Genomic DNA, 24453 nt, shown 5'->3' on the forward strand with positions numbered 1-24453 from the left:
TCACATTGATGTGCCATCCTGGATGAGCTGCACTACCTCAGCCACTTGTGTGGGTTGTAGACTCCGTCTCATGCTACCACTAGAGTGAAAGCACCGCCAGCATTCAAAAGTGACCAAAACATCAGCCAGGAAGCATAGGAACTGAGAAGTGGTCTGTGGTCACCACCTGCAGAACCACTTATTTTTTGGGGGTGTCTTGCTAATTGCCTATAATTTCCACCTGTTGTCTACTCCATTTGCACAACAGCATGTGACATTTATTGTCAATCAGTGTTGCTTCCTAAGTGGACAGTTTGATTTCACAGAAGTGTGATTGACTTGGAGTTACATTGTGTTGTTTAAGTGTTCCCTTTATTTTTTTGAGCAGTGTATATACATACACACACTACTGTTCAAAAGTTTGGGGTCACTTAGAAATGTCCTTGTTTTCCATGAAAACATACATGACATGAGTTTGAATAGGAAATATAGCAAAATGCATAGGAAAAGTAGTCATTGACAAGGTTAGAAATAATGATTTTTAATTGAAATAATTTTGTCCTTCAAACTTTGCTTTCGTCAAAGAATCCTCCATTTGCAGCAATTACAGCCTTGTAGACCTTTGGCATTCTAGTTGTCAATTTGTTGAGGTAATCTGAAGAGATTTCACCCCATGCTTCCTGAAGCATTTCCCACAAGTTGGATTGGCTTGAACTGCTGCCACAACAGCTCAATAGGGTTGAGATCCGATGACTGTGCTGGCCACTCCATTATAGACAGAATACCAGCTGACTGCTTCTTCCCTAAATAGTTCTTGCATAGTTTGGAGCTGTGCTTTGGGTCATTGTCCTGTTGTAGGAGGAAATTGGCTCCAATCAAGCGCCGTCCACAGGGTATGGCATGGCGTTGCAAAATGGAGTGATATCCTTCCTTCTTCAAGATCCCTTTTACCCTGTACAAATCTCCCACTTTACCACCACCAAAGCACCCCCAGACCATCACATTGCCTCCACCATGCTTGACAGATGGCATCAAGCACTCCTCCAGCATCTTTTCATTTGGTCTATGTCTCACAAATGTTCTTCTTTGTGATCCGAATACCTCAAACTTCGATTAGTCTGTCCATAACACTTTTTTCCAATCTTCCTCTATCCAGTGTCTGTGTTCTTTTGCCCATCTTAATCTTTTATTTTTATTGGCCAGTCTGAGATATGGCTTTTTCTTTGCAACTCTGCCACGAAGGTCAGCATCCCGGACTCGCCTCTTCACTGTTGACGTTGAGACTGGTGTTTTGCGGGTACTATTTAATGAAGCTGCCAGTTGAGGACCTGTGAGGCGTCTGTTTCTCAAACTAGACACTCTAATGTATTTGTCCTCTTGCTCAGTTGTGCACCGGGGCCTCCCACTCCTCTTTCTATTCTGGTTAGAGCCAGTTTGCGCTGTTCTGTGAAGGGAGTAGTACACAGCATTGTACGAGATCTTCAGTTTCTTGGCAATTTCTCGCATGGAATAGCCTTCATTTCTCAGAACAAGAATAGACTGACGAGTTTCAGAAGAAAGTTATTTCTTTCTAGCCATTTTGAGCCCACAATTGATGATGCTCCACATACTCAACTAGTCTCAAGGCCAGTTTTATTGCTTCTTTAATCAGCACAACAGTTTTCAGCTGTGCTAACATAATTGCAAAAGGGTTTTATAATGATCAATTAGCCTTTTAAAACGATAAACTTGGAATAGCAAACACAACGTGCCATTGGAACACAGGACTGATGGTTACTGATAATGGGCCTCTGTACGCCTATGTAGATATTCCATTAAAAATCAGCAGTTTCCAGCTACAATAGCCATTTACAACATTAACAATGTCAACACTGTATTTCTGATCAATTTTATGTTATTTTAATGGAGAAAAAAAATGCTTTTCTTTCGAAAACAAGGAAATTTGTAAGTGACCCCAAACTTTTGAACGGTAGTACATGTATTTTACATTTACATTTACGTCATTTAGCAGACGCTCTTATCCAGAGCGACTTACAAATTGGTGCATTCACCTTATAGCCAGTGGGATAACCACTTTACATAAAAAAAAATTGTGGGGTAAGGGGGGGGTTAGAAGGATTATTTTATCCTATCCCAGGTGTTCCTTAAAGAGGTGGGGTTTCAAATGTCTCCGGAAGGTGGTGAGTGACTCCGCTGTCCTGGCGTCGTTAGGGAGCTTGTTCCACCATTGGGGTGCCAGAGCAGCGAACAGTTTTGACTGGGCTGAGCGGGAACTGTGTGAATAATACATATAGCATCATTGGCTTTTCCTACACTCCTTTCTCTGACTAAGGGTACTGCTAATGTACTTTCAGACGAAACCACAAGTAGCACAGCCAGTAAGTAGGAAGATAGACAGGCAGACCACCAGTACTAGCTCTAGAAGGAAGTCTGACTGCGAGGTTGTCTCCATTGTGTACATATAGGCCATTAGCCCTGCAATTTCTCTAACCTCCACCAGGATCTATCCACCCTCAACCTTGTTCTTCAGAAATGTCAGGTGAAGCTTTAGAAAGAATTGAATTGCATAAGAATTTATGTGATGTCGGGTCAAGCTGTATAAAACCAGCTACAGTGGAGTGAAGGTATTAAGAACAGACCCGGGAACATAGATGGAGGTTCTGTTGACGGAGCGCCTTGGGCCATCGCTCTATTTCTTCCTCTGATTGGCTAGTTCCTGAAAGACCAAGGTCATGTGAAGGTGATTGGTCTGTTTTTCTGTGTAGGTTTCTCTCAGGGAAAACAGAGGGTGGTCATCAGACTAAGAGCCATGAAATGACAACAACAATTTCCTTGGATCAGACCAATTACAGTATATAAATGGATTTGGCCCATGCCATGAGGAGTTACATGCCCCTCGTGGAAAACATGCCTCCTTCACGGAAGGAACACATTATTACCCACAATTCCCATGTAAAGCTAAGACATAAACAGGAATTGTGCTATAGATTGATTAGAAATATGAAGTAGCTTACAACTAGGTATATTATTACAACAACTGTCTCATAGGTTTAGCATTGTAGCAGGGTTGGGGTCAATTGGAATTGAAGTCAGTCGATTCAGAAATGTAACTGAAATTCCAATTCAATAATTGAAAAAAGGGCTTATATTTCCAATGACTTCTCAATAAACTAAAATGGAGAACATACTGTATATCAAAGTTGTTTACATTTTATTGACCGACTTCAATTCGAATTGACCCCTGAATTGTAGCATACTGTAGGCAGAGGAAAGGTCACCAGTACAGCACCTGATCACCTACTGTATATCCATTATGGTCTAAAAGAGTCTGGATTAAGATAAAATACTGGATTAAATGAACCTGAACCAGCATAAAGGCTGAATTTTATCTTGATGTATGGTTCTGTTCTACTAATCCATTATAGTGGCATTGTGATTAGTAGGAGGGTTCAGTGAGCAGGATAGCAGGGATCTAAGTCTGCGTTTACACAGGCAGCTCAATTCTGATATTTGTTCCACTAATTGGTCTGTTGACCACATCAGATCATTTCACATCAGATATTTTCATCTTATCTGATTGGTCAAAAGATCGATTAGTGAATTAAAGATCAGAATTGGGCTGCCTGTGTGAACGCAGCCACAGTGAACTGTCCCCAGAACACCACCCAACCATGAAATTCATCACATAGCACACTGCAGGTACGGCCCACTGTGATTTGTGAGTTCTGGAGCATAATGGAGAGGTGATGGGGCCTATATTATATTATGACAGGAGAAATTAAATGCGTAGAGTGTAATCATGCACGTGCACACACAAACACACACACGGCTACAATTCCTACTCCAACTACATCATTTTATCAATGGGACTATAAGTGTGGACATAAGACAGGCTCTAAGACATATTCAACCTGCTGAAGGATATGGGACAAAATAGATTCCTATATTAGATGATGCCCCGACAATGACTAATGCAAAACGGATCAGTTGTGTAATGCTCAATAATCCTTTCTCGCCACTAGGTGGAGGTACATCAACAGCAATGTCATTCTCTGCCTGCAGCATCAAAACACAGTGACTGACAGTGACAGTGATTGGACAGGATTTCTTGAAGTAGGCAGCCTAGCCACTATAGCCTACATAACTACTGATATCATTTAACATAGTACGTTTTGACATCAATGGTTAATTCAATTGAATCTTGTCTGTTTTGAATGATGACTGAATGATGATGTACTGTTTATCCATGTTGGCTTACTGTAATACACGAATCACATGTAGAAGCAGGCAGCATGAGATCAGGATGGCAGACTGCAGATTAAACACACTAGTGATGACCTGACCCTTACTGCATCACATTCTGTACACCAGCTTTTAACAATTGCATAATGTCTTGCATCTGTTGTGTACACAGATTCAGACTGCAATGGAGGTGGTGAAAAATCTAAGCATTATGTTTGAAATGTATTAGGCATCTGTTCCAACTATGTAAGTCTCTTATCTTATTCCCAATGATGGTCATAATCGATAGTCCCCTACTGGAACAGGTAGTTATCATGTCCACATACTGTAGACTACCCATATTGGTCTATGGGTAGCCTATGTGGACATCATGCCCTCCCTGGGACACCCTGGCAGCAATCAGGCTTGGTATTTATGAATGACAACTGCTGGCAGGGGTTGGTAGGAGCTGGCAGGGGATGAAGTGGCGCCAGTGCGGTTGGGCAGTGCCAAGGCGCCAGTCAGAGCTCCAGGGCTGGGCACAGTGGTGGGGAAAAGAGTGGGAGGGGGTGAAGAAAAAGCACTGAGTATCCAACCAATCAGGCAACCAGTCAGGCCTCACAGGCAACAATATCAACCAACCTTTTAGAAGGGTGGAGGCTTTGTTTGTGTGCGTGTGGGTGTGGGTGGGTGGGTGGTTGGGTGGGTGCACATGCAAGCGTGCGTGCGTGCGTGCGTGCGTTTATATACACTACATGACCAAAAGTATGTGGACACCTGCTCATTCCAAAATCATGGGCATTAATATGGAGTTGGTCCCTCCTTTGCTGCTATAACAGCCTCCACTCTTCTGGGAAGGCTTTCCACTAGATGTTGGAACATTGCTGATGAGACTTTCCTCCATTCAGCCACAAGAGCATTTGTGAGGTCGGGCACTGATGTTGGGTGATTAGGCCTGGCTCGCAGTCGGCATTCCAATTCATCCCAAAGGTGTTCGATGGGGTTGAGGTCAGGGCTCTGAGCAGGCCAGACAAGTTCTTCCACAACGATCTCGAAAAATGATTTCTGTATGGACCTCACTTTGTGCACGGGGGCATTGTCATGCTGGAACAGGAAAGGGCCTTCCCCAAACTGTTGCCACAAAGTTGGAAGCACAGAATCGTCTAGAATGTCATTGTATGCTGTAGCGTTAATAATAATAATAATATGCCATTTAGCAGACGCTTTTATCCAAAGCGACTTACAGTCATGCGTGCATAAATTTTTTTGGTGTATGGGTGGTCCTGGGGTTAAGATGTCCCTTCACTGGAACCTTCAGCACTCGGCAGCCCCGTTCTGTGAGCTTGTGTGGCCTACCACTTTGCGGCTGAGTCATTGTTGCTCCTAGACATTTCCACTTCACAATAACAGCACTTACAGTTGACCGGGGCAGCTCTAGCAGGGCAGAAATCTGACGAACTGACTTGTTGGAAAGGTGGCATCCTATGACGGTGCCACGTTGAAAGCTACTGAGCTCTTCAGTAAGGCCATTTTGCTGCCAATGTTTGTCTATGGAGATTGCATGGCTGTGTGCTCGATTTTATACACATGTCAGCAACAGGTGTGGCTGATATAGCCAAATCCACTCATTTGAAGGGTTGTCCACATACTTTTGTATGTGTGTGTGTTTTGACACTTGAGGTTGCTTGGAGTCATCAGGCTTCAAACCACCATTCTTATACTGACGATAAAGGATTCTTTAAGCAACATAATAAATATAAAAATACACCATTCATATGTTCAAATGACCTTGTTGAATGACTGTATGTGTGATTAGCAGCCTGCTACAGGGAGAGAACAATAGGCTCTGAACTGATCAATGTCTAAACGTATGTAATTAATCTACTTAATTACCTTCCTCTCTCTACCTCAAGGACTTTAAAGGTCACATGCGAGCACTTACATTTCACATCCATAGCAATTACCAACGTTATTCTAATGGTGGTAAAGCAACATTTAACAGCTGTGAACTGTAAACAGATGTGTCACAGTATCCATACACCAATACTAAAAACAATAGCAGTGAATGTATTATCCGCTCATTCCACTATCTGGGTAAGAGCTGTTACACAAACATGATTACTGATTCTGATTATTCTATCACATGCTGCCATCACAGCACTGTGTGATGCACCAGATTGAAAGTAGATAAAAACCATTGCATAAATTTGCACAGGTTTTTATTTTTTAGGGGTTTGTTTTAATGAATAACTTTAGGGGATTATGCACCCATCTCATAAATTGAATTGGGGTAAAGTAGCAGCAGTAATACACATTAAGAAGATACCTGCAGGAAGTCATATTACAATACCTGGGCCCGTATTCATAAAGTGTCTCAGGGTAGGAGTGTTGATCTAGGATCAGGTCCCCCCTGTCTATGTAATCTTATTCATAATGATCTAAAAGGCAAAACTGATCCTAGATTAGCACCCCTACTCTGAGATGCTTTATGAATATGGGCCCTGCAGTACAGTATGTCCATAATAGAAACAGTGAGGAGTCTTAGATGACAGCTTCTCCTCAGGCCAGACAGACATCACCTAGGATTTGGCCTACATGTGAGCACATTAGTCTGCTTTATTATTTCCTTATGGCAGTTTAATTTATATATATATCGAGCTTTTTCTGCCTACTCTGGCAGTTTTGGGATGATTATAAATTACCCTTTCACTGCTGTGTCCATGGCAACCCATTTCCCTTGCACTGTTCTGTAGTGGTGGGGCCTGTCCTCGTTCTAACTGTCTGTCTCTGACTGTGTCTTTGTTGTGTTTCTTGTTGTCCCGTTTCTTCCTCAGCGCTGCAGTGAGCAGTAGGGGAAAGACAATGACGAGAGAGTTACTACTAAAATGACTCAAGTGTTGTGTGGCTGTCCTCTTTTTCATGGCCCTTGGGGAAGAAAAGGGGCCTTGTCTGGTCGCATTAGTGGCCTGAGCTTTTGTCAAGACACTGGAGAAGGCTGCTCGGGCTAATCTACGAGTCCTGTGAACAGTGGTAGAGTTGGCAAGTATAGACAAGGCGTTCAATAAGAGAGAATTATTCAATGCTTCACTCCATGACTTTCAGGGCATACAGTAGGTTTGAGATATAAAATACAGCTATGGAGAGAATTCACTGAATTTAATGACTGGTGCTGTTCAACTGTTGACCATCTTTAGAAGTAGACTATACATGAGTGATTTTTATGCCAATGGTACATGCATCCCCATTGGCACAGGGTGCAGATACATTTGACCTACTACTACTGGATCTTATGAATTGGTGGGGATAAGACAGGTACATGAACTGCATTAGGAGAAAGGCAGAGAGAGCATGATACAGAATGCAGAAACACAGACACCAACACTAGTATAATATTATATTATTTATTTATCTTTGTACAATGTAATTAAATACAAAATTCTGTAAATAAAGAATAAAAATAAACTCCACTGGTTTGTTATCACTACACTATGGTTTACAATCAAGTTTATGAGGTCATTTAGTTTCCTTATTTTGAACATCATTAACCTACATTTTAATTTAGAGGGTGTGCAAACAATGGGAATTTAACGAAATAAAAACAGCAATTTCATGAATAACTACGTCTTTTCTCTTAAAAGACAGGGAGAGAATTAATTTAGAAAATCAATTTGTCTAAACGAGCAAAAACATGGGCCCCTCACTGGTGATTTATATCTTTGGGAAAGCGAATGAATGTCAGTCAGTATTGTGCCGCATGTAAAAATGGCAAAGCCTGATTGGCCGAGTCCTAAGGAGTTAATGACCAGGAGAGCGGGATGGATGGAGCCTGTTTGTCTAGTTGTGATGTCCATTCAATAACACTGGTCCCCTGGGTCCCACTCCGTCTCACTCCCAGACACTCATGCTGTTTGGGGCAGGATTGTACATAAAGCAGTATAATGGCAAATAGCATAACGCATCCCATCTAAGCACATGCGTTTGCCCCGTCTTGACCTGCCAATGGAAGTCCTGCCAAGTGGGCTAAAATTCCGATATGGGGTTGTAGCTATAGTATACTGCATATTTATTGTCTAAAGTCACAGAAGGAAATGCTTGCCTTTTTTGAGAATATGATCAAACAGTAAAGTATTGTTTCTATGGAGCGCTAAATGCATGGTGAGTATCATTCTAACAGAAGTGCCTTTGTTTGGGAGCAGTGAAAGGAGTTTAAAGGAATGAAACAACCAGTCTGTTTAAAGTAACGTTGTTTGACAGTGCATTGCCTGTATGGTATTTGATTAATCCACCCTTTTCTTCCTTAATCTTTTCTCAGTTCATCACAGCCTTTCAATAGTCCACCTCCTCAAACTCATTCTCGTAAGTATGGCTTCGGTCTCTCCGTCTATCTTTCACCTTCTCGTTCTTTCTCTCTCCCCCGACTATCCGTATCACTTTCATGTCTTTGTTTGCCCTCTACAAAGATGGATGCCTTCCTCTGTCTGTTTAAAATGGTAAATGACTCATCACTTCCTCTAGGCATCTTTACTCAGCCTGGTAGAGCACACACAGCAGGTGCCATAACTTCTGCCCGTCACAATGGCCTCAGGACAAGAGCCTGGATCCAGAAGCCTCTACAAACTGACTGTAGTCCCATTATGTCAGAAGTGCAGCTTGACCCAGCCCACTGGGCACACACCGATTGAATCAACGTTGTATCCATGTCATTTCTATGAAATTGCGTTGAACCATCGTGGAATAGACGTTGAATTGACGTCTGTGCCCAGTGGGAGGCACTACTTTTGACCAAGGCCCTATACGGGAATATGGTGCCATTTCAAAACGCAGCCCCAGTGACTCGCCCCAAACTTACCCTCTTTATCTTACGACGTGCTCAAGCTCTCCTCTCTTGAATCTCAGGCTCAATATTTCTAAATAGACCCTCATAGCGTTGACTGACTACACTCGTACAGGGGTGACTACAACCATGTTTTAGAATATAATGCGAGACAACCAACCACGTTGGAATGTGCCGCACTACTTGGACCCTTTCCAGAATGTTCTAGGGTTCTAGTGTGTCTGCCCTGCAGGTGGAGTGGCACTGGGACAGTGGGGTGCATTAGGTCACCATAGTGATTTAGCTAACAGTGACTAATTTGGGTTGAATAGCAAATTGACGGTTCCACATGGATTGGGAATTAATAGCGAGTGAAAAAAGCATGCTATTTATTTACACTCGTTTCCAACCTCTCGTTTCATGACTCACTCCCTGTTTTTGCTCCCTCCGTTGCCGTAGTTACAGTTGCTAGTATTTCCCTCCTCTTTCCAGTTCCACAACAATAAATGCAGGGAGAAACAACACTGATTTTTAAAAACGATGTAAAACTTGAACGGTTCAAATCTAAGTAAAAATCATAAATATAACAATTTTTTGCCGCCAAACTGTCACTCTTATTGGTCGATGCCTCCTTTGGGGTCTCTACCATCGAGTTGTGTCATTGGCTAGTCAACCAGGGCCTTTGCTGTGCTTGGGTAACACCAACGTAATCTCTCTCAGTGTCCTGTGATGTGTCCATATTCTCTGGCTCCTCCACAGATCCCCACGCAGAACATGATTGCTAGAGAGCCAGTGGAATGCATCGCGAGGAGCCCCACACACAGTCATCATGTCCCCCCTGCATTCAGACCCAATTTACATCCTGGGGTCTCAACAGAGGAGAAAATCAAGAGGAGGGGGAGCGAAAGCATTTAGGGGCAGGGGGCTGGGGGGAAGTGGAGTGGTTCTGTCTTGTTGGGGGTCTGCATCATTATAGTCTATGCAGTGGCCCGACCTGGGTTAATACCGAGTTAAAGCTCGATCTCAAAGGTCTTTTGCAAGTCATTGGAGAAGGGGTTGGGCGCCGCCCTGGGTTGCGATTTGGTCTCCAGCGCGGCCCACTTTGCCTCGAAGCGATCAACCTCCTGGGCATTGGCTGGGGGCGGGTTGGCCTGCTGTGCGCCTTCCGGTGGCCAGCTACTGCTGCTGCCGCCGTTGCTGCTAATGCCGTTCTGCGTGATGGTGGCGGGGGAGGAGGTGGGAATGTTGTGGGGGAGGCCGTTGACGGTGGGATGAGCTCCGAAGGGTGGCATAGGGAACCCGCCCGGCTGGCCGGAGAAAGAGTGGCGGTGCCCACCGCTGAGCGTGCCCATTTTGGGCCCTGTGCCCATGCCCATGGAAGGCCCGCTGGTAGAGCCCCCTGCCGTGCAGAAGACATTAGCCACCATCTGGGAAGGCGTGATGCCCACCACAGGCACACTGGCATTGGAGTATGTCATGCTGTTGGCCAGGGTGGGCATGTAGGCCTGCATGGGTACAAACGCTGGCTGCAGGGGTGGCTGGGCATACATGCCCACGGGCACGGGAGTGGCATCAAACGCCAAAGGAAAGGGCTGCATGGAAGTGGGCAGGGAGCCAGGTACCCCTGGCATGGATGCCCCCATTAGGGGCACACCTGACATAGGTGGGCCAGACATAAGTGGGTTAGACATAGCTGCGCTTGACATGGGTGGCCCTGGAATGGCAGGGGTGGGCTGGATGGGTGGCAGGGGCAGGGTGGGGGTCTGTTGCTGGGCCTTGACGGCCTTGGCCACCTCCTCCAGCCAGCGCTCAGCCTCGGAGGGCGTCCTCCTGTGCCCGCTGTGGACAACCGGGGGAAGGGACTGGACCGGGGGCTCCGCCTGCACCCAGGAGGACGTGGCTGTGGGAGAGAAGAAGAGAATACCACGTCAATCACGTTACATCAACCCTGCTGCTGGATCTCTCTAGTGCTTTACCATGACAAGCACAGAGAACACACACACACACATCCTTTTCAGAAGCCTTTTCTGATTAGGGCCGGTATTCAATGCAAGGTGCGCTATATATATAACAAACTTTTGAGGGTTAAGCCAACATCCGCAGCGTTTACCATGAATTTGATCTCTACAAACATCGGGGAAAAGGCCTTTAAAAAGCTGCATTGCCGGCTGTATAGTGACCTGCGTTATAGCAAACCACAGATTGAATCCCGGCCTAGAGATACACACAAATAACTTACACTTTTCAGGCAAATCAGTCTTACAAGCATTAGAAGCAAATCAGCATTAGTAACATTACAAATACAAACACATTACAAATACAAAGTTGGAGTTGAGCTGTAAACTACATGTTAAGCCAGACTAGAGCTCATAGAGAGAGAATGATAAGGTAGTCAATGAGTTACCTTGCAGGGGGGCGGCTGGAGGGGGGATGGCTGGGGGCACAGTGCAGGCTGGCAGGCCGTTGGGGGTGGGGTTGGAGAAGAGTTCCTCAGAGGGCTTGGTGAAGGAATGGTTGATCTGGCTGCACAAAGCGTTGATGCTGCTGTCTGCCTCTCCACACACTGACAAATCAATCTCTGGGACTAAAGAGGAGGAGAAGGATTGAGGATTTGCTTTCCTTTTGATGATTTGATGGCAAGATTAAAGTCTTGAGCCAAACATACACTTACGTAAGTAAGTATTTGATCCCCTGCTGATTTTGTATGTTTGCCCGCTGACAAAGACATGATCAGTCTATAATTTTAATGGTAGGTTTATTCGAACAGTGAGAGACAGAATAACAACAAACAAATCCAGAAAAACGCATGTCAAAAATGTTATAAATTGATTTGCATTTTAATGAGGGAAAAAATAATTTGACCCCTCTGCAAAACATGACTTAGTACTTGGTGGCAAAACCCTAGTTGGCCACCAGGTTTGCACACATCTCAGGAGGGATTTTGTCCCACTCCTCTTTGCTGATTTTCTCCAAGTCATTAAGGTTTCGAGGCTGACGTTTGGCAACTCGAACCTTCAGCTCCCTCCACAGATTTTCTATGGGATTAAGGTCTGGAGACTGGCTAGACCACTCCAGGACCTTAATGTCCTTCTTCTTGAGCCACTCCTTTGTTGCCTTGGCCGTGTGTTTTGGGTCAATGTCATGCTGGAATACCCCTCCACGACCCATTTTCAATGCCCTGGCTGAGGGAAGGAGGTTCTCACCCAAGATTTGACGGTACATGGCCCCGTCCATCGTCCCTTTGATGCGGTGAAGTTGTCCTGTCCCCTTAGCAGAAAAACACCCCCAAAGCATAATGTTTCCACCTCCATGTTTGACGGTGGGGATGGTGTTCTTGGGGTCATAGGCAGCATTCCTCCTCCTCCAAACACGGCGAGTTGAGTTGATGCCAATGAGCTCGATTTTGGTCTCATCTGACCAAAACACTTTCACCCAGTTCTCTTCTGAATCATTCAGATGTTCATTGGCAAACTTCAGACGGGCCTGTATATGTGCTTTCTTGAGCAGGGGGACCTTGCGGGCGCTGCAGGATTTCAGTCCTTCACGGCGTAGTGTGTTACCAATTGTTTTCTTGGTGACTATGGTCCCAGCTGCCTTGAGATCATTGGCAAGATCCTCCTGTGTAGTTCTGGGCTGATTCCTCACTGTTCTCATGATCATTGCAACTCCACGAGGTGAGCTCTTGCATGGAGCCCCAGGCCGAGGGAAATTGACAGTTATTTTGTGTTTCTTCCATTTGCAAATAATTGCACCAATTGTTGTCACCTTCTCACCAAGCTGCTTGGCGATGGTCTTGTAGCCCATTCCAGCCTTGTGTAGGTCTACAATCTTGTCCCTGACATCCTTGGAGAGCTCTTTGGAGAGTTTGGAATCTGATTGATTGATTGCTTCTGTGGACAGGTGTATTTTATACAGGTAACAAACTGAGATTAGGAGCACTCCCTTTAAGAGTGTGCTCCTAATCTCAGCTCGTTACCTGTATAAAAGACACCTGGGAACCAGAACTCTTTCTGATTGAGAGGGGGTCAAATACTTATTTCCCTCATTAAAATGCAAATCAATTTATAACATTTTGACATGTGTTTTTCTGGATTTTTTTGTTGTTATTCTGTCTCTCACTGTTCAAATAAACCTACCATTAAAATTATAGACTGATCATTTTTTTGTCAGTGGGAAAACATACAAAATCAGCAGGGGATCAAATACTTTTTTCCCTCACTGTATATAATGATATAGGATTAAAGTACATGACACTGGATGTAAACATTTCGAAGCCCTTAATTGAAATGGAATCTGTTTCCATGGTCCTATGAGATCTACATAATCGTTTGCACTTCAAAGTAAGAAAATAAAAGTTCCTCTGTAACACACCCAACCAGTCTGTTTTTCATGCATGAGATTCCCTATAGCCTAAATCTTTAGTGTAGAAAACAGAGGAAAAACATTCAACATATCACCAGTAGATAAAAATAGCTAATCATTTGTGTAATTCCTCTATCAGTGACCTGTCCCTGACAGAGAGAGAGCTATGCCTGTGGAGAGCAGAGAGAGTTGTGGGGCCAATCAGAACCAGAGGGGTCAGTGGTGGATGTAATCCCTATGGAGCTGCTGCTGCACAGTTGCTCTGTTGGGTCCTATACATTAGGGCACACCGCAGCAAAATCTTTTGCAACGGAAAACAAAAATGGGCATTTCTTATTGGACAAGTTTAAGTAGTCACTCCCTGTTTCAGTCTGTTTTCTTCTGTTTGGTGCCTAATGAATATGACCCTGCTTAGAAGAACAACTCCAGGTACAGATGTAGAGTGTCTTTCTGTCTGGAGAGCCAGGCCCTGCTGCTTTGTTCATGACAGGCCTGCCTTGTAAGGTCTCTCTTTCTGAACATTTGATTGGCCCATAGGTTTCAGAGAGGACGGGAGCAGCTGTGGGGTTTCTCTGTGTAGTAGTGTAGTGTGTGTGTGTGTGTGTATGCCTGTGTGCGGGCATGCGTGTGTGTGTGTGTGTGCGTGTGTGCATCCTTGTGTGTGTGAGTGTGTGCATCATTGTGTGTGCGTGTGTGTGTGTTTGTGTGAACTACAATCCCTGGTTCTATGGCTGTGAGATGGGCTGGCTGGGGGCTGTCTCAGTGGACAAGACAGCTTTAAGGTCTAGTGAAGACTGCTGGTAGAACCCTGGATCATAGACAGATTGTTCACTGAGAGAGCTGGTGGACTACTGGGGAGGGGGGGAGGTAGTCAAGTTAGCTGCTACTGTGTGTGTGTGTGTGTACATGTGTCCTGTGCTTGCGTGTGTTCATGCTTGTGTGGCTACTATTGCTAGCTAAGTGCGTGTGTGGGTGTGCGCTTGTCTTCTATGCATGCGTGGGATTCAGATAGGGACAGATCCTATACGAAAGAGAGAATCTCTGTACACTATTCTACTACTGCTACTGCTACATACATTCATGTAAATAGATGTCAGGCACAATTGTGCTGCCTCCGGTCTCATAATAACTATAATCAACATAACTGAGAGGTTTAATATACCTCACTACAGCAGAAATAAAGCCATGCTGGGAATCCTTATTATTATACTTGTTAAAAATAACCATTACATGGACTCAGTAATCAGCCACAGCAATCAACAACAGCCTTAATAACACAGTAATGATCAACTTCACTGCTATTATGACCCCAATCAATCAATCCCTGGCTTCACTTGTTCCTGGTCAAATACTACTTTGGTATAATTATAAACACCACCATACGTTGTCATAAGGGTCCATAGTTTTTCCTGACCCATGATCTGACCAGGAAAAAGCCCTGAGTTATCCTTGGTCAGAACATGAAGGCAGGAAAACTCCAGGCACTGGTTGACATTAGCCTTTATTTCCAGGCTTCCTCCGAGTGATGAACACGACATGGAAGGGTGGCATTGCCGGACTATGTTGTCCTAGACTGGTGAGGCTGAACACTCTTTGTCCTAGTTCGTAGAATGCAGAGACTTAGCTAAGCTAACATAAACAGGTGAGGCTAACCTGGGTTCTTGCTCTGGAAATCGGCGGTCTTGCGCTGCAGGTTGGAAGGCAGGTCATTGAGGCGCAGCGAGAGCTGCCTCTTGAACGGCGAGTTCTTCCCGCTGAGGGCCGGGAAGCCCCGGAAGGAGCCCTGCCGCACCAGCTGCTCAATGGGCGCGTGGCGCCGCGGGATGGCGTGCTCCACCCCCTGCCCCAGAGGCGAGGCCGTGCCCTCAGGGGGTGAGGAGGTGCCAGGGGGGATGGCTGGGATGGTACACAGGGGCTCTGGAGACAGACAGAGGACAATGGCTATGGTTAATGTTGGACTACAATGACCTGGGTTAATGTTGGACTACAACGATCAGGGTTAATGTTGGACTACAATGACCTGGGTTAATGTTGGACTACAACGATCAGGGTTAATGTTGGACTACAATGACCAGGGTTAATGTTGGACTACAATGACCAGGGTTAATGTTAGACTACAATGACCAGGGTTAATGTTGGACTACAATGACCAGGGTTAATGTTGGACTACAATGACCAGGGTTAATGTTGGACTACAATGACCAGGGTTAATGTTAGACTACAATGACCAGGGTTAATGTTAGACTACAATGACCAGGGTTAATGTTGGACTACAATGACCAGGGTTAATGTTGGACTACAATGACCAAGGTTAATGTTGGACTATAATGACCATGGTTAATGTTGGACTACAACCAGTAACCACTACAGCCAATAACACTGATAAAGGTTACTACCAGCCAATATACAGTAGATGTGTTGTTACACTTCAGAGTGATTGAGGTGAACAACAGCAACCATCAACATCCTCCTGTTCCTGTTAGCTCTATAACATAGGCCACATTTGACTTTCCAGTAACTTTCCAGTGATACATTAGAATGTGAGTGACAGACGTGTCTGGCTGTGGGTCTGCTCTCCTTCTCCTGGTGAGTCATACCTTTCTTCTTGTCCTGCAGCTGCTTCATGATGTCATCGTGCTCGCCCCCCTGCTGGCTGGACGACGTCATGCGGAACGAGCCCTCGCGCACAAAGGAGGTGCGGCTGGCGTCGAACGAGGCTGTGACGCCACACTCCTTCTCGCGGCGCTGCTTCCTCTCCAGACAGGCGGCGAAGGCACAGCCCACGGCGTGGCTCATACGCTCGCCCTGGTGACCACAACACACCCAGTCAACACTCCTCCTCAACACCCTTTTGGTGTGCGTAGGTGGGCGCATGCGTGTGTGTAAAATTCTATTATGTGTGAATGGGCACTAATACTGAAAAAGCCTGAATATAGCCTAAAGCCAGTCAATTTCCCTACTGGAAAATGCTTTATCAAACCAGAACCATGTCTGTGAGGAATGACTTGGCACTCCATTTTCATTCCATTATGCTATAAAAGTGGTTATCACCCTGGAGGAAATGTGGCTCAGAGTGCCAGGAGGTCACAGTGGATAGCGCTCCAAGAAGCAATTGAGATAGAGATAACCCTAGCGTAATCCTTATCTTAATCCCTGGGCGAGCGATGCGGGGATTGAATTAATCTAGTCGCTGGGCCTGGGCCCACTCACACACACACACACCCTCACCGAGTCCTTCAGGGCCATGAAGCAGTGACAGATCCAGCGGCGTGTGGTGCCGTCACGGCAGATGTAGGAGAAGGCCTTGTCATAATTGCGGTCGGGCGCGCAGAAGGACACCTTCTCAATGGTCTGGTCTACGATGAGGTCCTAAAGACAAAGAGATTTGACCACGGCATAAATGAAACGTATCACATAAATTGGTAGCCCATAGAGAATGCATGTGATTAAAACACACATACTAAAATGTCAAATGTAATTATTTGCTGAGGAAAGATAATCTACCTAGAATCAACCTTTGTTACGCTCAAGCACTAGATCTTGTTTACGGCTCTACAAAACATGTTCTAAAACATGGACAACCACTTTGTTTTTCTCTTGTTCCAGAATCTGTATCAAGCTGGTTCAGGAGTCTCAGCTGGTGACTATAGGGAACTATAGGGTGAGGAAGGGGCCTCCTCTCTTACCCCCCCCCCCCCCCCACTAGTGGCCCCCGACAACCTTTGAGTCAGAGTGGAATGAGAGGGAAGAAAGAGATGAGAGGGAAGAAAGAGCTGAGAGGGAAGAAAGGGAGATGGGGTTCACACACTCATCCAGGCACTTCCTTCCACTCTTCTTTCTGGGAATAGGAAGAGGGGGATGAATGAAGCGGGCAAGGAATAAATAACAGTCTTTTCATTCAGAGACAATTAGTAGATGAAGAGAGGCTGGTGGTGGAAGTGAACGTCTGGTTATGTGTGTGTGTGTGTGTGCTGGGCTGGGTTGCCTAGGGGTGGGTGGAGGTGAGGGGGATAGCAAGGGGTGTGGGGTGGTGGGGGATGGAGGATCACTCAGAGGCATGTCACTGAAAAACTGAAAGGGGGCACAGTGCTGAGTCATGTCACATGAGTCAGATATGGAGGCGGAGGGAGAGGGGGCTTTCTTTCTCTGTGGCGGTGGTGTTCTTTGACATTGACTTTGAGAGGGCCAGGAGAGGGAGGGAGGGGAGGGTGAGGAGGGGAAATGGGGGGGTCAATTTGTGTACTGCCACACAGGAAACAAAAAAGACTGCTTAGTGGGACTGTTCCCCACCCTTCTTTTCTCTGGCCTGAAAAGAAAAGTGGGTAATTGCACTCATTTTTACATTTTTAGCAGACGCTCTTATCCAGAGCGACTTACAGTTAGTGAGTGCATATATTTTTCATACTGGCCCCCCGTGGGAAACAAACCCACAACCCTGGCGTTGCAAGCGCCATGCTCTACCAACTGAGCTACACGGGACCACTCGAGGTGTGTGTGTGTTTCTGTGTGTGTTTATTAAATACAAATAAAATGCTATGTGTGTGTGTGTGTACTGTGTCTCCCTCCCCTACCCAAAGCCCCCTTTGGCATCCATCAGTAACACATATCAAGTGTGAAAACTCAGCAGTCCGGTCTAAAGTAAATCTGGCCTGCGAGGATAAACACAGTCATCGGGACAGGCACACGGTGCGGTCCTTGTGCTCTGAGCCTGAAGGGTGACATCATCAATCTCAGCCCAGACTGAGAATGGCAGGTGACCTGGGAAAGGGGTAGAGAGAGACCTGCAGGGTGGGTAAGGAGAGGGGGGAGGGTAGCAGCCGAAGGGGGGAGAAGGTGCAGGGTATGGAAGTAGTGCTCAGGCTTCTGGGTAACTGCCAGCTTCTCGCCTGCTGAGCAGTTTTCTCTCTTTGTCTTTCCAACATACTTTTCCTACTATAGACGTAGGATCTTAATTTGAGGCAGTTTGCTACAGCAGAATATTTATTCTGCAGAAACAGGAATTGGGAATTATTATGTGGATTATAATTAATGGAAATGTTTGTAGGGGTTGATACATTTTTCGTAAGGGAACATCAAGTCTGAAATTTCAAAGTGAAAATTACAAACTTCAGAAGCCTTTTTAAACCTCAAATACCTCAAATACACTGCAAAGTTCTCCTGCATCAGAGTGATCAAATTAAGATCCTACATCTGTACACTTGCTCTGTCATACGAACTCTGGACTTACTGAGATAGAGACCACCAGCAGGGGTATCTATGGTCCCAGGCTGCTGTTTCATGTTTAGCCACTGTTTACATCTGGAAGCAGACTGTGCGTGTTTGTATGTATGATTATCACACACGTTTATGCTAACATCCCTGCAGGCACACTCTTACCTTGGTTTTGTCATCCACCACTCTGAGACCGTCTGCCGACACCCACAGCACTGCTTTCACTGTCTTCTTCCCACTCTGTGGAGAGACAGAGCGAGAGAGAGGGGGGGGTTCTGTAGTATTATAAATGCAAGAGTTCTAAACTTCCTTAATAAACACGTCTTGAGTAAAATCCAAACACCGCATGACTGATCATATTTCCACCCTACACACCCTGAAAGTTAAACATATCAACCAAAATAAGACCAAAATGTACGCTAGCTTTATTGACTTCCAAAAAGCATTTGATTCTATTTTGGCATACAGGACTGTTCTACAAAGTTAATGAAAGTGGTGTAGGGGGTAAAACATATGACACAATTAAATCTGACTGGCAATACGTGCAGCATCAAAATTAGCAAGAAAATAAGATCATTATTTAACCATGGGCGAGTCCTTCGCCAGGGTTGCAATCTCAGCCCTGCGTTCTTCAATATTTACATCAAAGAATTGGCCACTATTCTAGAAAAATCCTCAGCCCCTGATCTAAGTCTCCACAATTCAGAGGCTAAATGCCTGCTCTTCGCAGATGACCTGTGCCTGCTGTCACCCACAGCACATGGCCTACAGCAGAGCCTGGACCTGCTAGAGCAGTACTGCCAGACCTCAGGGAATTAGACCAAAGTTCTCAATTGGTACAAAATACATCCTACACACTACAAGATTTCACCGAATGGGACAAACACCCCATTGAAACCCTGCATGCAGAGTTCTGTAAGATTCTCCTACATGTCCAGAGGAAAACTACAAACAATATCCACTAATAATAAAAACTTTAAAAAATAGCTATTACGTTTTGGAAACATCTAAAATACAGTGACCCCCTCTCATATCATTACCAAGCTCTGCAATGCCAAGAGCTGAGAAAAAAAAAAAGTCCCCTCATCCAGCCGGTCCTGGGGCTGAGTTCACAAACCTGTTCTACTAACACACTGAAGCCTCAGGACCAGAACATCCAATCAATCAGAATAAACCAAATTACAACACAGTCTAAACAAAACTACATGACCTATTGGGAAACACAAGCACAAAACAAAATGCAGTGCTATCTGGCCCTAAATCGATAGTACACCATGGCAAACTATTTGGCCATGGTTACTGATCAAAACCTTACAAAAACCTTGACAAAGTACAGGCTCAGTGAGCACTAGCTTGCCATTGAGAAGGGTATACAGGAAAACCTGGCTCCCTATAGAGCAAAGGCTGTGCAACCACTGCACCACAGCAGAACTCGAGACAGAGATGCATTTCCTGACAAAATGTTTAAAAAAACAAAAAACAATTAGTGTCATTTCCCCAAATTTGAAACTCTTATTCAAGGTTTCAAAGACCTCTCTGATGAGAATAGGCTACCCGTCCTGCCAATAAAGCAATTTGAATTGAATTGAGAGGGAGAGAGAGACACAGAGAGAGAGAGAGAGAGAGAGAGAGAGAGAGAGACACAGAGAGAGAGAGAGAGAGAGAGAGAGACACAAGAGAGAGAGAGAGAGAGAGAGAGAGAGAGAGAGAGAGAGAGAGAGAGAGAGAGAGAGAGAGAGAGAGAGAGAGGGACACAGAGAGAGCGAGAGAGAGAAAGAGAAGGAGAGACAGAGAGATAGAAGGAGAGAGAGCGAGAGAGAGAAAGAGAGCGAGAGAGAGAGAAGGAGAGAGAGAGAGAGAGAGAGAGAGAGAGAGAGAGAGAGAGAGAGAGAGAGAGAGAGAGAGAGAGAGAGAGAGAGAGAGAGCGAGAGAGAGGGGAGAGAGAGAGCGGTGCCTGGTCTTGGGGCTAGGATTTAGCCCTGCTGCAACACTAGGGGCAGTAGCAGCACCAAGGGGCTTCCCCTCTCATCCAACACACTCACACCACACCACAGGGCCATTCTATCACTCCACCTGCCATCAGCAGTTGTGAACTTATCTGACTGATGCTGCAGGGCTGGTGCAGTCAGATCACCAGAGGCCTAAAACATATGGCTGTATAGTAGATCTAATGTTTTTCATTGTCCTCAAGTGGCAATAGTGGAATGTATGGCCTCGTTCTTCTGTTTCTCTGTAGGAGGCAGTAGATAAAGAAATAGAGGTGGGTATCCTAAAGAGGGGAGCCAGCTGGCTGTCTCTCTCCACAAGCCTCTCTATCTATTCAACAGCGGGCACTAGCAACAGAACAAGACCAGGCTAAAAATACCATCAAAATAAGAGGGTAGCTGGGAGAGCAGTCCTCCTGCACTCCAACTGAGGGGTGTGTGTGTGTGTGTATGTGTGTGTGTGTGTGTGTGTGAGTGAGAGAACGAGAGAGAGGAAGAGAGAGAGAGGAAGAGCGAGAGACGAGGGAGACTGAGCGTGCTGCAGGAAATGACTTTGAGAAAAAAAAAGCGTGGCAAACCGATAAAGCGTCAGTATTTTGCATAATCCCAAAGAGAAAGAGCGAGGGGAGTAAAGGAGAGGGGAAGGAAGAGAGTTGAGGCAGGGAGAGAGATGAACCAGAGGAGAGGAGTAGGAGGATGCAAAAGATAGGGAATCGTGGGAAAAATAAGGTAAAGCGATGGACAGAAGGTAGCAGGAGAGGAAGAGGAGGAGGAGAGCCTCTGAGAGAAGCTAAGAGTTGCTCCCTGACTACCAGCCAAAGGACAGACATTACAGCCAATCACTATCCTGCAGAACGAGAAAGAGAAAGAGAGAGAGAAAGAGAGGGAGAGAGAGAGGGAGAGGGGACTAAATGTTTGGAAAGGTAAAAAAAGTGACAAATGAGATGACAGGGTGCAGCAGACTTGCTGATGAAAGGAAAAAGGCTAAAGGATACACACACACACACACAGACACACACACACACACACACACAACTACCCTGCTGAGCAGTGGACAAAGCCCAAGGAAGACGATGGGAAAAAAAGGGTCAGGCTGGGAAAACAAACAAGACAGTGAAACACTGGAGCCGTCTCCAGGCTTCTCCGTGGGTCTAGGCCTGCTCTCTCGACTCCTTCCCCAAAGACAGAGCCCCAAGGGCGGGAGAGCCTGGGAGCTGACAGGGGGGTGTCACTTCCTTCCTGACCCCACTCTTACTGCATGCCACCCTATCCCCAAGACCATGTCTAGTATACCAGCCTTTTCAGCAGCACTGGCCCGGGCAGCAGCACATGCTATGGTCGCTTTCTCACTCTTTGCAGCTTGTGCTTTTGTGACCCCGCTTGTTCTGTGTCACACTGTTCGCACGGCCTGGGCGAGCCTGCATTCCCAGGGGGCCGAGCGGCTGGCGGCTGTTCTAAAGCTGTGATACGGTGATGGTCAGGTCTGAGTAGCTAAGCTCATTACTGAGTCTAAGGAGGGCTCAGCCCCGCCAGGAGAAGGAGCAAGGGGCTTAGATTAGGAATTTACTGCAGATGCTTGGGGTGGGATTGGGCTGAGCTTAAAGACAAAATAGAGGTACAGTGAGGGAAAAAAGTATTTGATCCCATGCTGATTTTGTACGTTTGCCAACTGACAAAGAAATGATCAGTCTATCATTTTAATGGTAGGTTTATTTGAACAGTGAGAGACAGAATAACAACAAAGAAATCCAGAAAAACGCATGTCAGAAATGTTATACATTGATTTGCATTTTAATGAGGGAAATACAGTGAGGGAAAAAAGTATTTGATCCCCTGCTGATTTTGTACGTTTGCCCACTGACAAAGAAATGATCAGTCTATAATTTTAATGGTAGGTTTATTTGAACAGTGAGACAGAATAACAACAAAAAAATCCAGAAAAACACATGTCAAAAATGTTATAAATTGATTTTCATTTTAATGAGGGAAATAAGTATTTGACCCCCTCTCAATCAGAAAGATTTCTGGCTCCCAGGTGTCTTTTATACAGGTAACGAGCTGAGATTAGGAGCACACTCTTAAAGGGAGTGCTCCTAATCTCAGCTTGTTACCTGTATAAAAGACACCTGTCCACAGAAGCAATCAATCAATCAGATTCCAAACTCTCCACCATGGCCAAGACCAAAGAGCTCTCCAAGGATGTCAGGGACAAGATTGTAGACCTACACAAGGCTGGAATGGGCTACAAGACCATCGCCAAGCAGCTTGGTGCAATTATTTGCAAATGGAAGAAACACAAAATAACTGTCAATCTCCCTCGGCCTGGGGCTCCATGCAAGATCTCACCTCGTGGAGTTGCAATGATCATGAGAACGGTGAGGAATCAGCCCAGAACTACACGGGAGGATCTTGTCAATGACCTCAAGGCAGCTGGGACCATAGTCACCAAGAAAACAATTGGTAACACACTACGCCGTGAAGGACTGAAATCCTGCAGCGCCCGCAAGGTCCCCCTGCTCAAGAAAGCACATATACAGGGCCGTCTGAAGTTTGCCAATGAACATCTGAATGATTCAGAGGAGAACTGGGTGAAAGTGTTGTGGTCAGATGAGACCAAAATCGAGCTCTTTGGCATCAACTCAACTTGCCGTGTTTGGAGGAGGAGGAATGCTGCCTATGACCCCAAGAACACCATCCCCACCGTCAAACATGGAGGTGGAAACATTATGCTTTGGGGGTGTTTTTCTGCTAAGGGGACAGGACAACTTCACAGCATCAAAGGGACGATGGACGGGGCCATGTACCGTCAAATCTTGGGTGAGAACCTCCTTCCCTCAGCCAGGGCATTGAAAATGGGTTGTGGATGGGTATTGCAGCATGACAATGCCCCAAAACACACGGCCATGGCAACAAAGGAGTGGCTCAAGAAGTAGCACATTAAGGTCCTGGAGTGGCCTAGCCAGTCTCCAGACCTTAATCCCATAGAAAATATGTGGAGGGAGCTGAAGGTTCGAGTTGCCAAACGTCAGGCTCAAAACCTTAATGACTTGGAGAAGATCTGCAAAGAGGAGTGGAACAAAATCCCTCCTGAGATGTGTGCAAACCTGGTGGCCAACTACAAGAAACATCTGACCTCTGTGATTGCCAACGAGAGTTTTGCCACCAAGTACTAAGTCATGTTTTGCAGAGGGGTCAAATACTTATTTCCCTCATTAAAATGCAAATCAATTCATAACATTTATGACATGCGTTTTTCTGGATTTTTTTGTTGTTATTCTGTCTCTCACTGTTCAAATAAACCTACCATTAAAATTATAGACTGATCATGCCTTTGTCAGTGGGGAAACGTACAAAATCAGCAGGGGATCAAATACTTTTTTCCCTCACTGTAGGTAGAGGGCCGAAGAGGAGATATGGATCTGGTGATAAGAGGTAAGAGGTGAGTAAGGGAACAGGGGGAATTGGAAGGAAAAAATCGAAACAGGTGAAATGAAAAAAGCAGACCAAATCTCAAGGGAGGGAGCAAGAGACTGCAGTGGTATCGGTGTATGTGTGTATGTGTGTGTGTGTGCATGCGTGTGTGTGTGCGTGCGTGTGTGTGTGTGAGTGTGAGTGCTTGCACGCATGTGTGTGTGTGTTGAACTACTGTAAAATGTGCAAGGTGCAGGATATGTTATAATGAGTTGATAACTCCACCTGGATAAGAATACCTGCCTAGACAACAAAACATGGCAGCTTACGTAAACAGAAATACAAGAGAGGTATCAGCAGGGGGTTAGAGTGGAGGGATACTTACAATTTTGAGCTTTTTCACAGCCTCCTCACACACATGCATCCCTCTGGATTCCTCCACCTCCACCAGACCCAGGTACTACAGATAGA

General features: G+C 45.5%; 1 protein-coding gene across 2 annotated transcripts in view; it reads right to left on the minus strand.

Moving 5' to 3' along the window:
• Positions 1–7587: 7587 nt before the first annotated feature.
• The window catches only part of LOC121567503 (numb-like protein), a 76242-nt gene continuing 59376 nt past the window's right edge, over positions 7588–24453 (minus strand). For both annotated transcript variants that reach the window (XM_041877594.1, XM_041877593.2), the window contains exons 3-9: positions 24368–24442; positions 18752–18826; positions 16604–16744; positions 15973–16180; positions 15029–15292; positions 11418–11597; positions 7588–10913 (exon numbers count right to left, since the gene is read on the minus strand). In XM_041877594.1, the coding sequence (XP_041733528.1) occupies positions 10024–10913; positions 11418–11597; positions 15029–15292; positions 15973–16180; positions 16604–16744; positions 18752–18826; positions 24368–24442 (1833 nt within the window). In that variant the 3' untranslated portion in view covers positions 7588–10023. The remainder of the gene's footprint in view (positions 10914–11417; positions 11598–15028; positions 15293–15972; positions 16181–16603; positions 16745–18751; positions 18827–24367; positions 24443–24453) is intronic.

This window comes from Coregonus clupeaformis, chromosome 6 (genome assembly GCF_020615455.1).
Source record: "Coregonus clupeaformis isolate EN_2021a chromosome 6, ASM2061545v1, whole genome shotgun sequence".
In the NCBI taxonomy this organism is placed as follows: domain Eukaryota; kingdom Metazoa; phylum Chordata; class Actinopteri; order Salmoniformes; family Salmonidae; genus Coregonus; species Coregonus clupeaformis.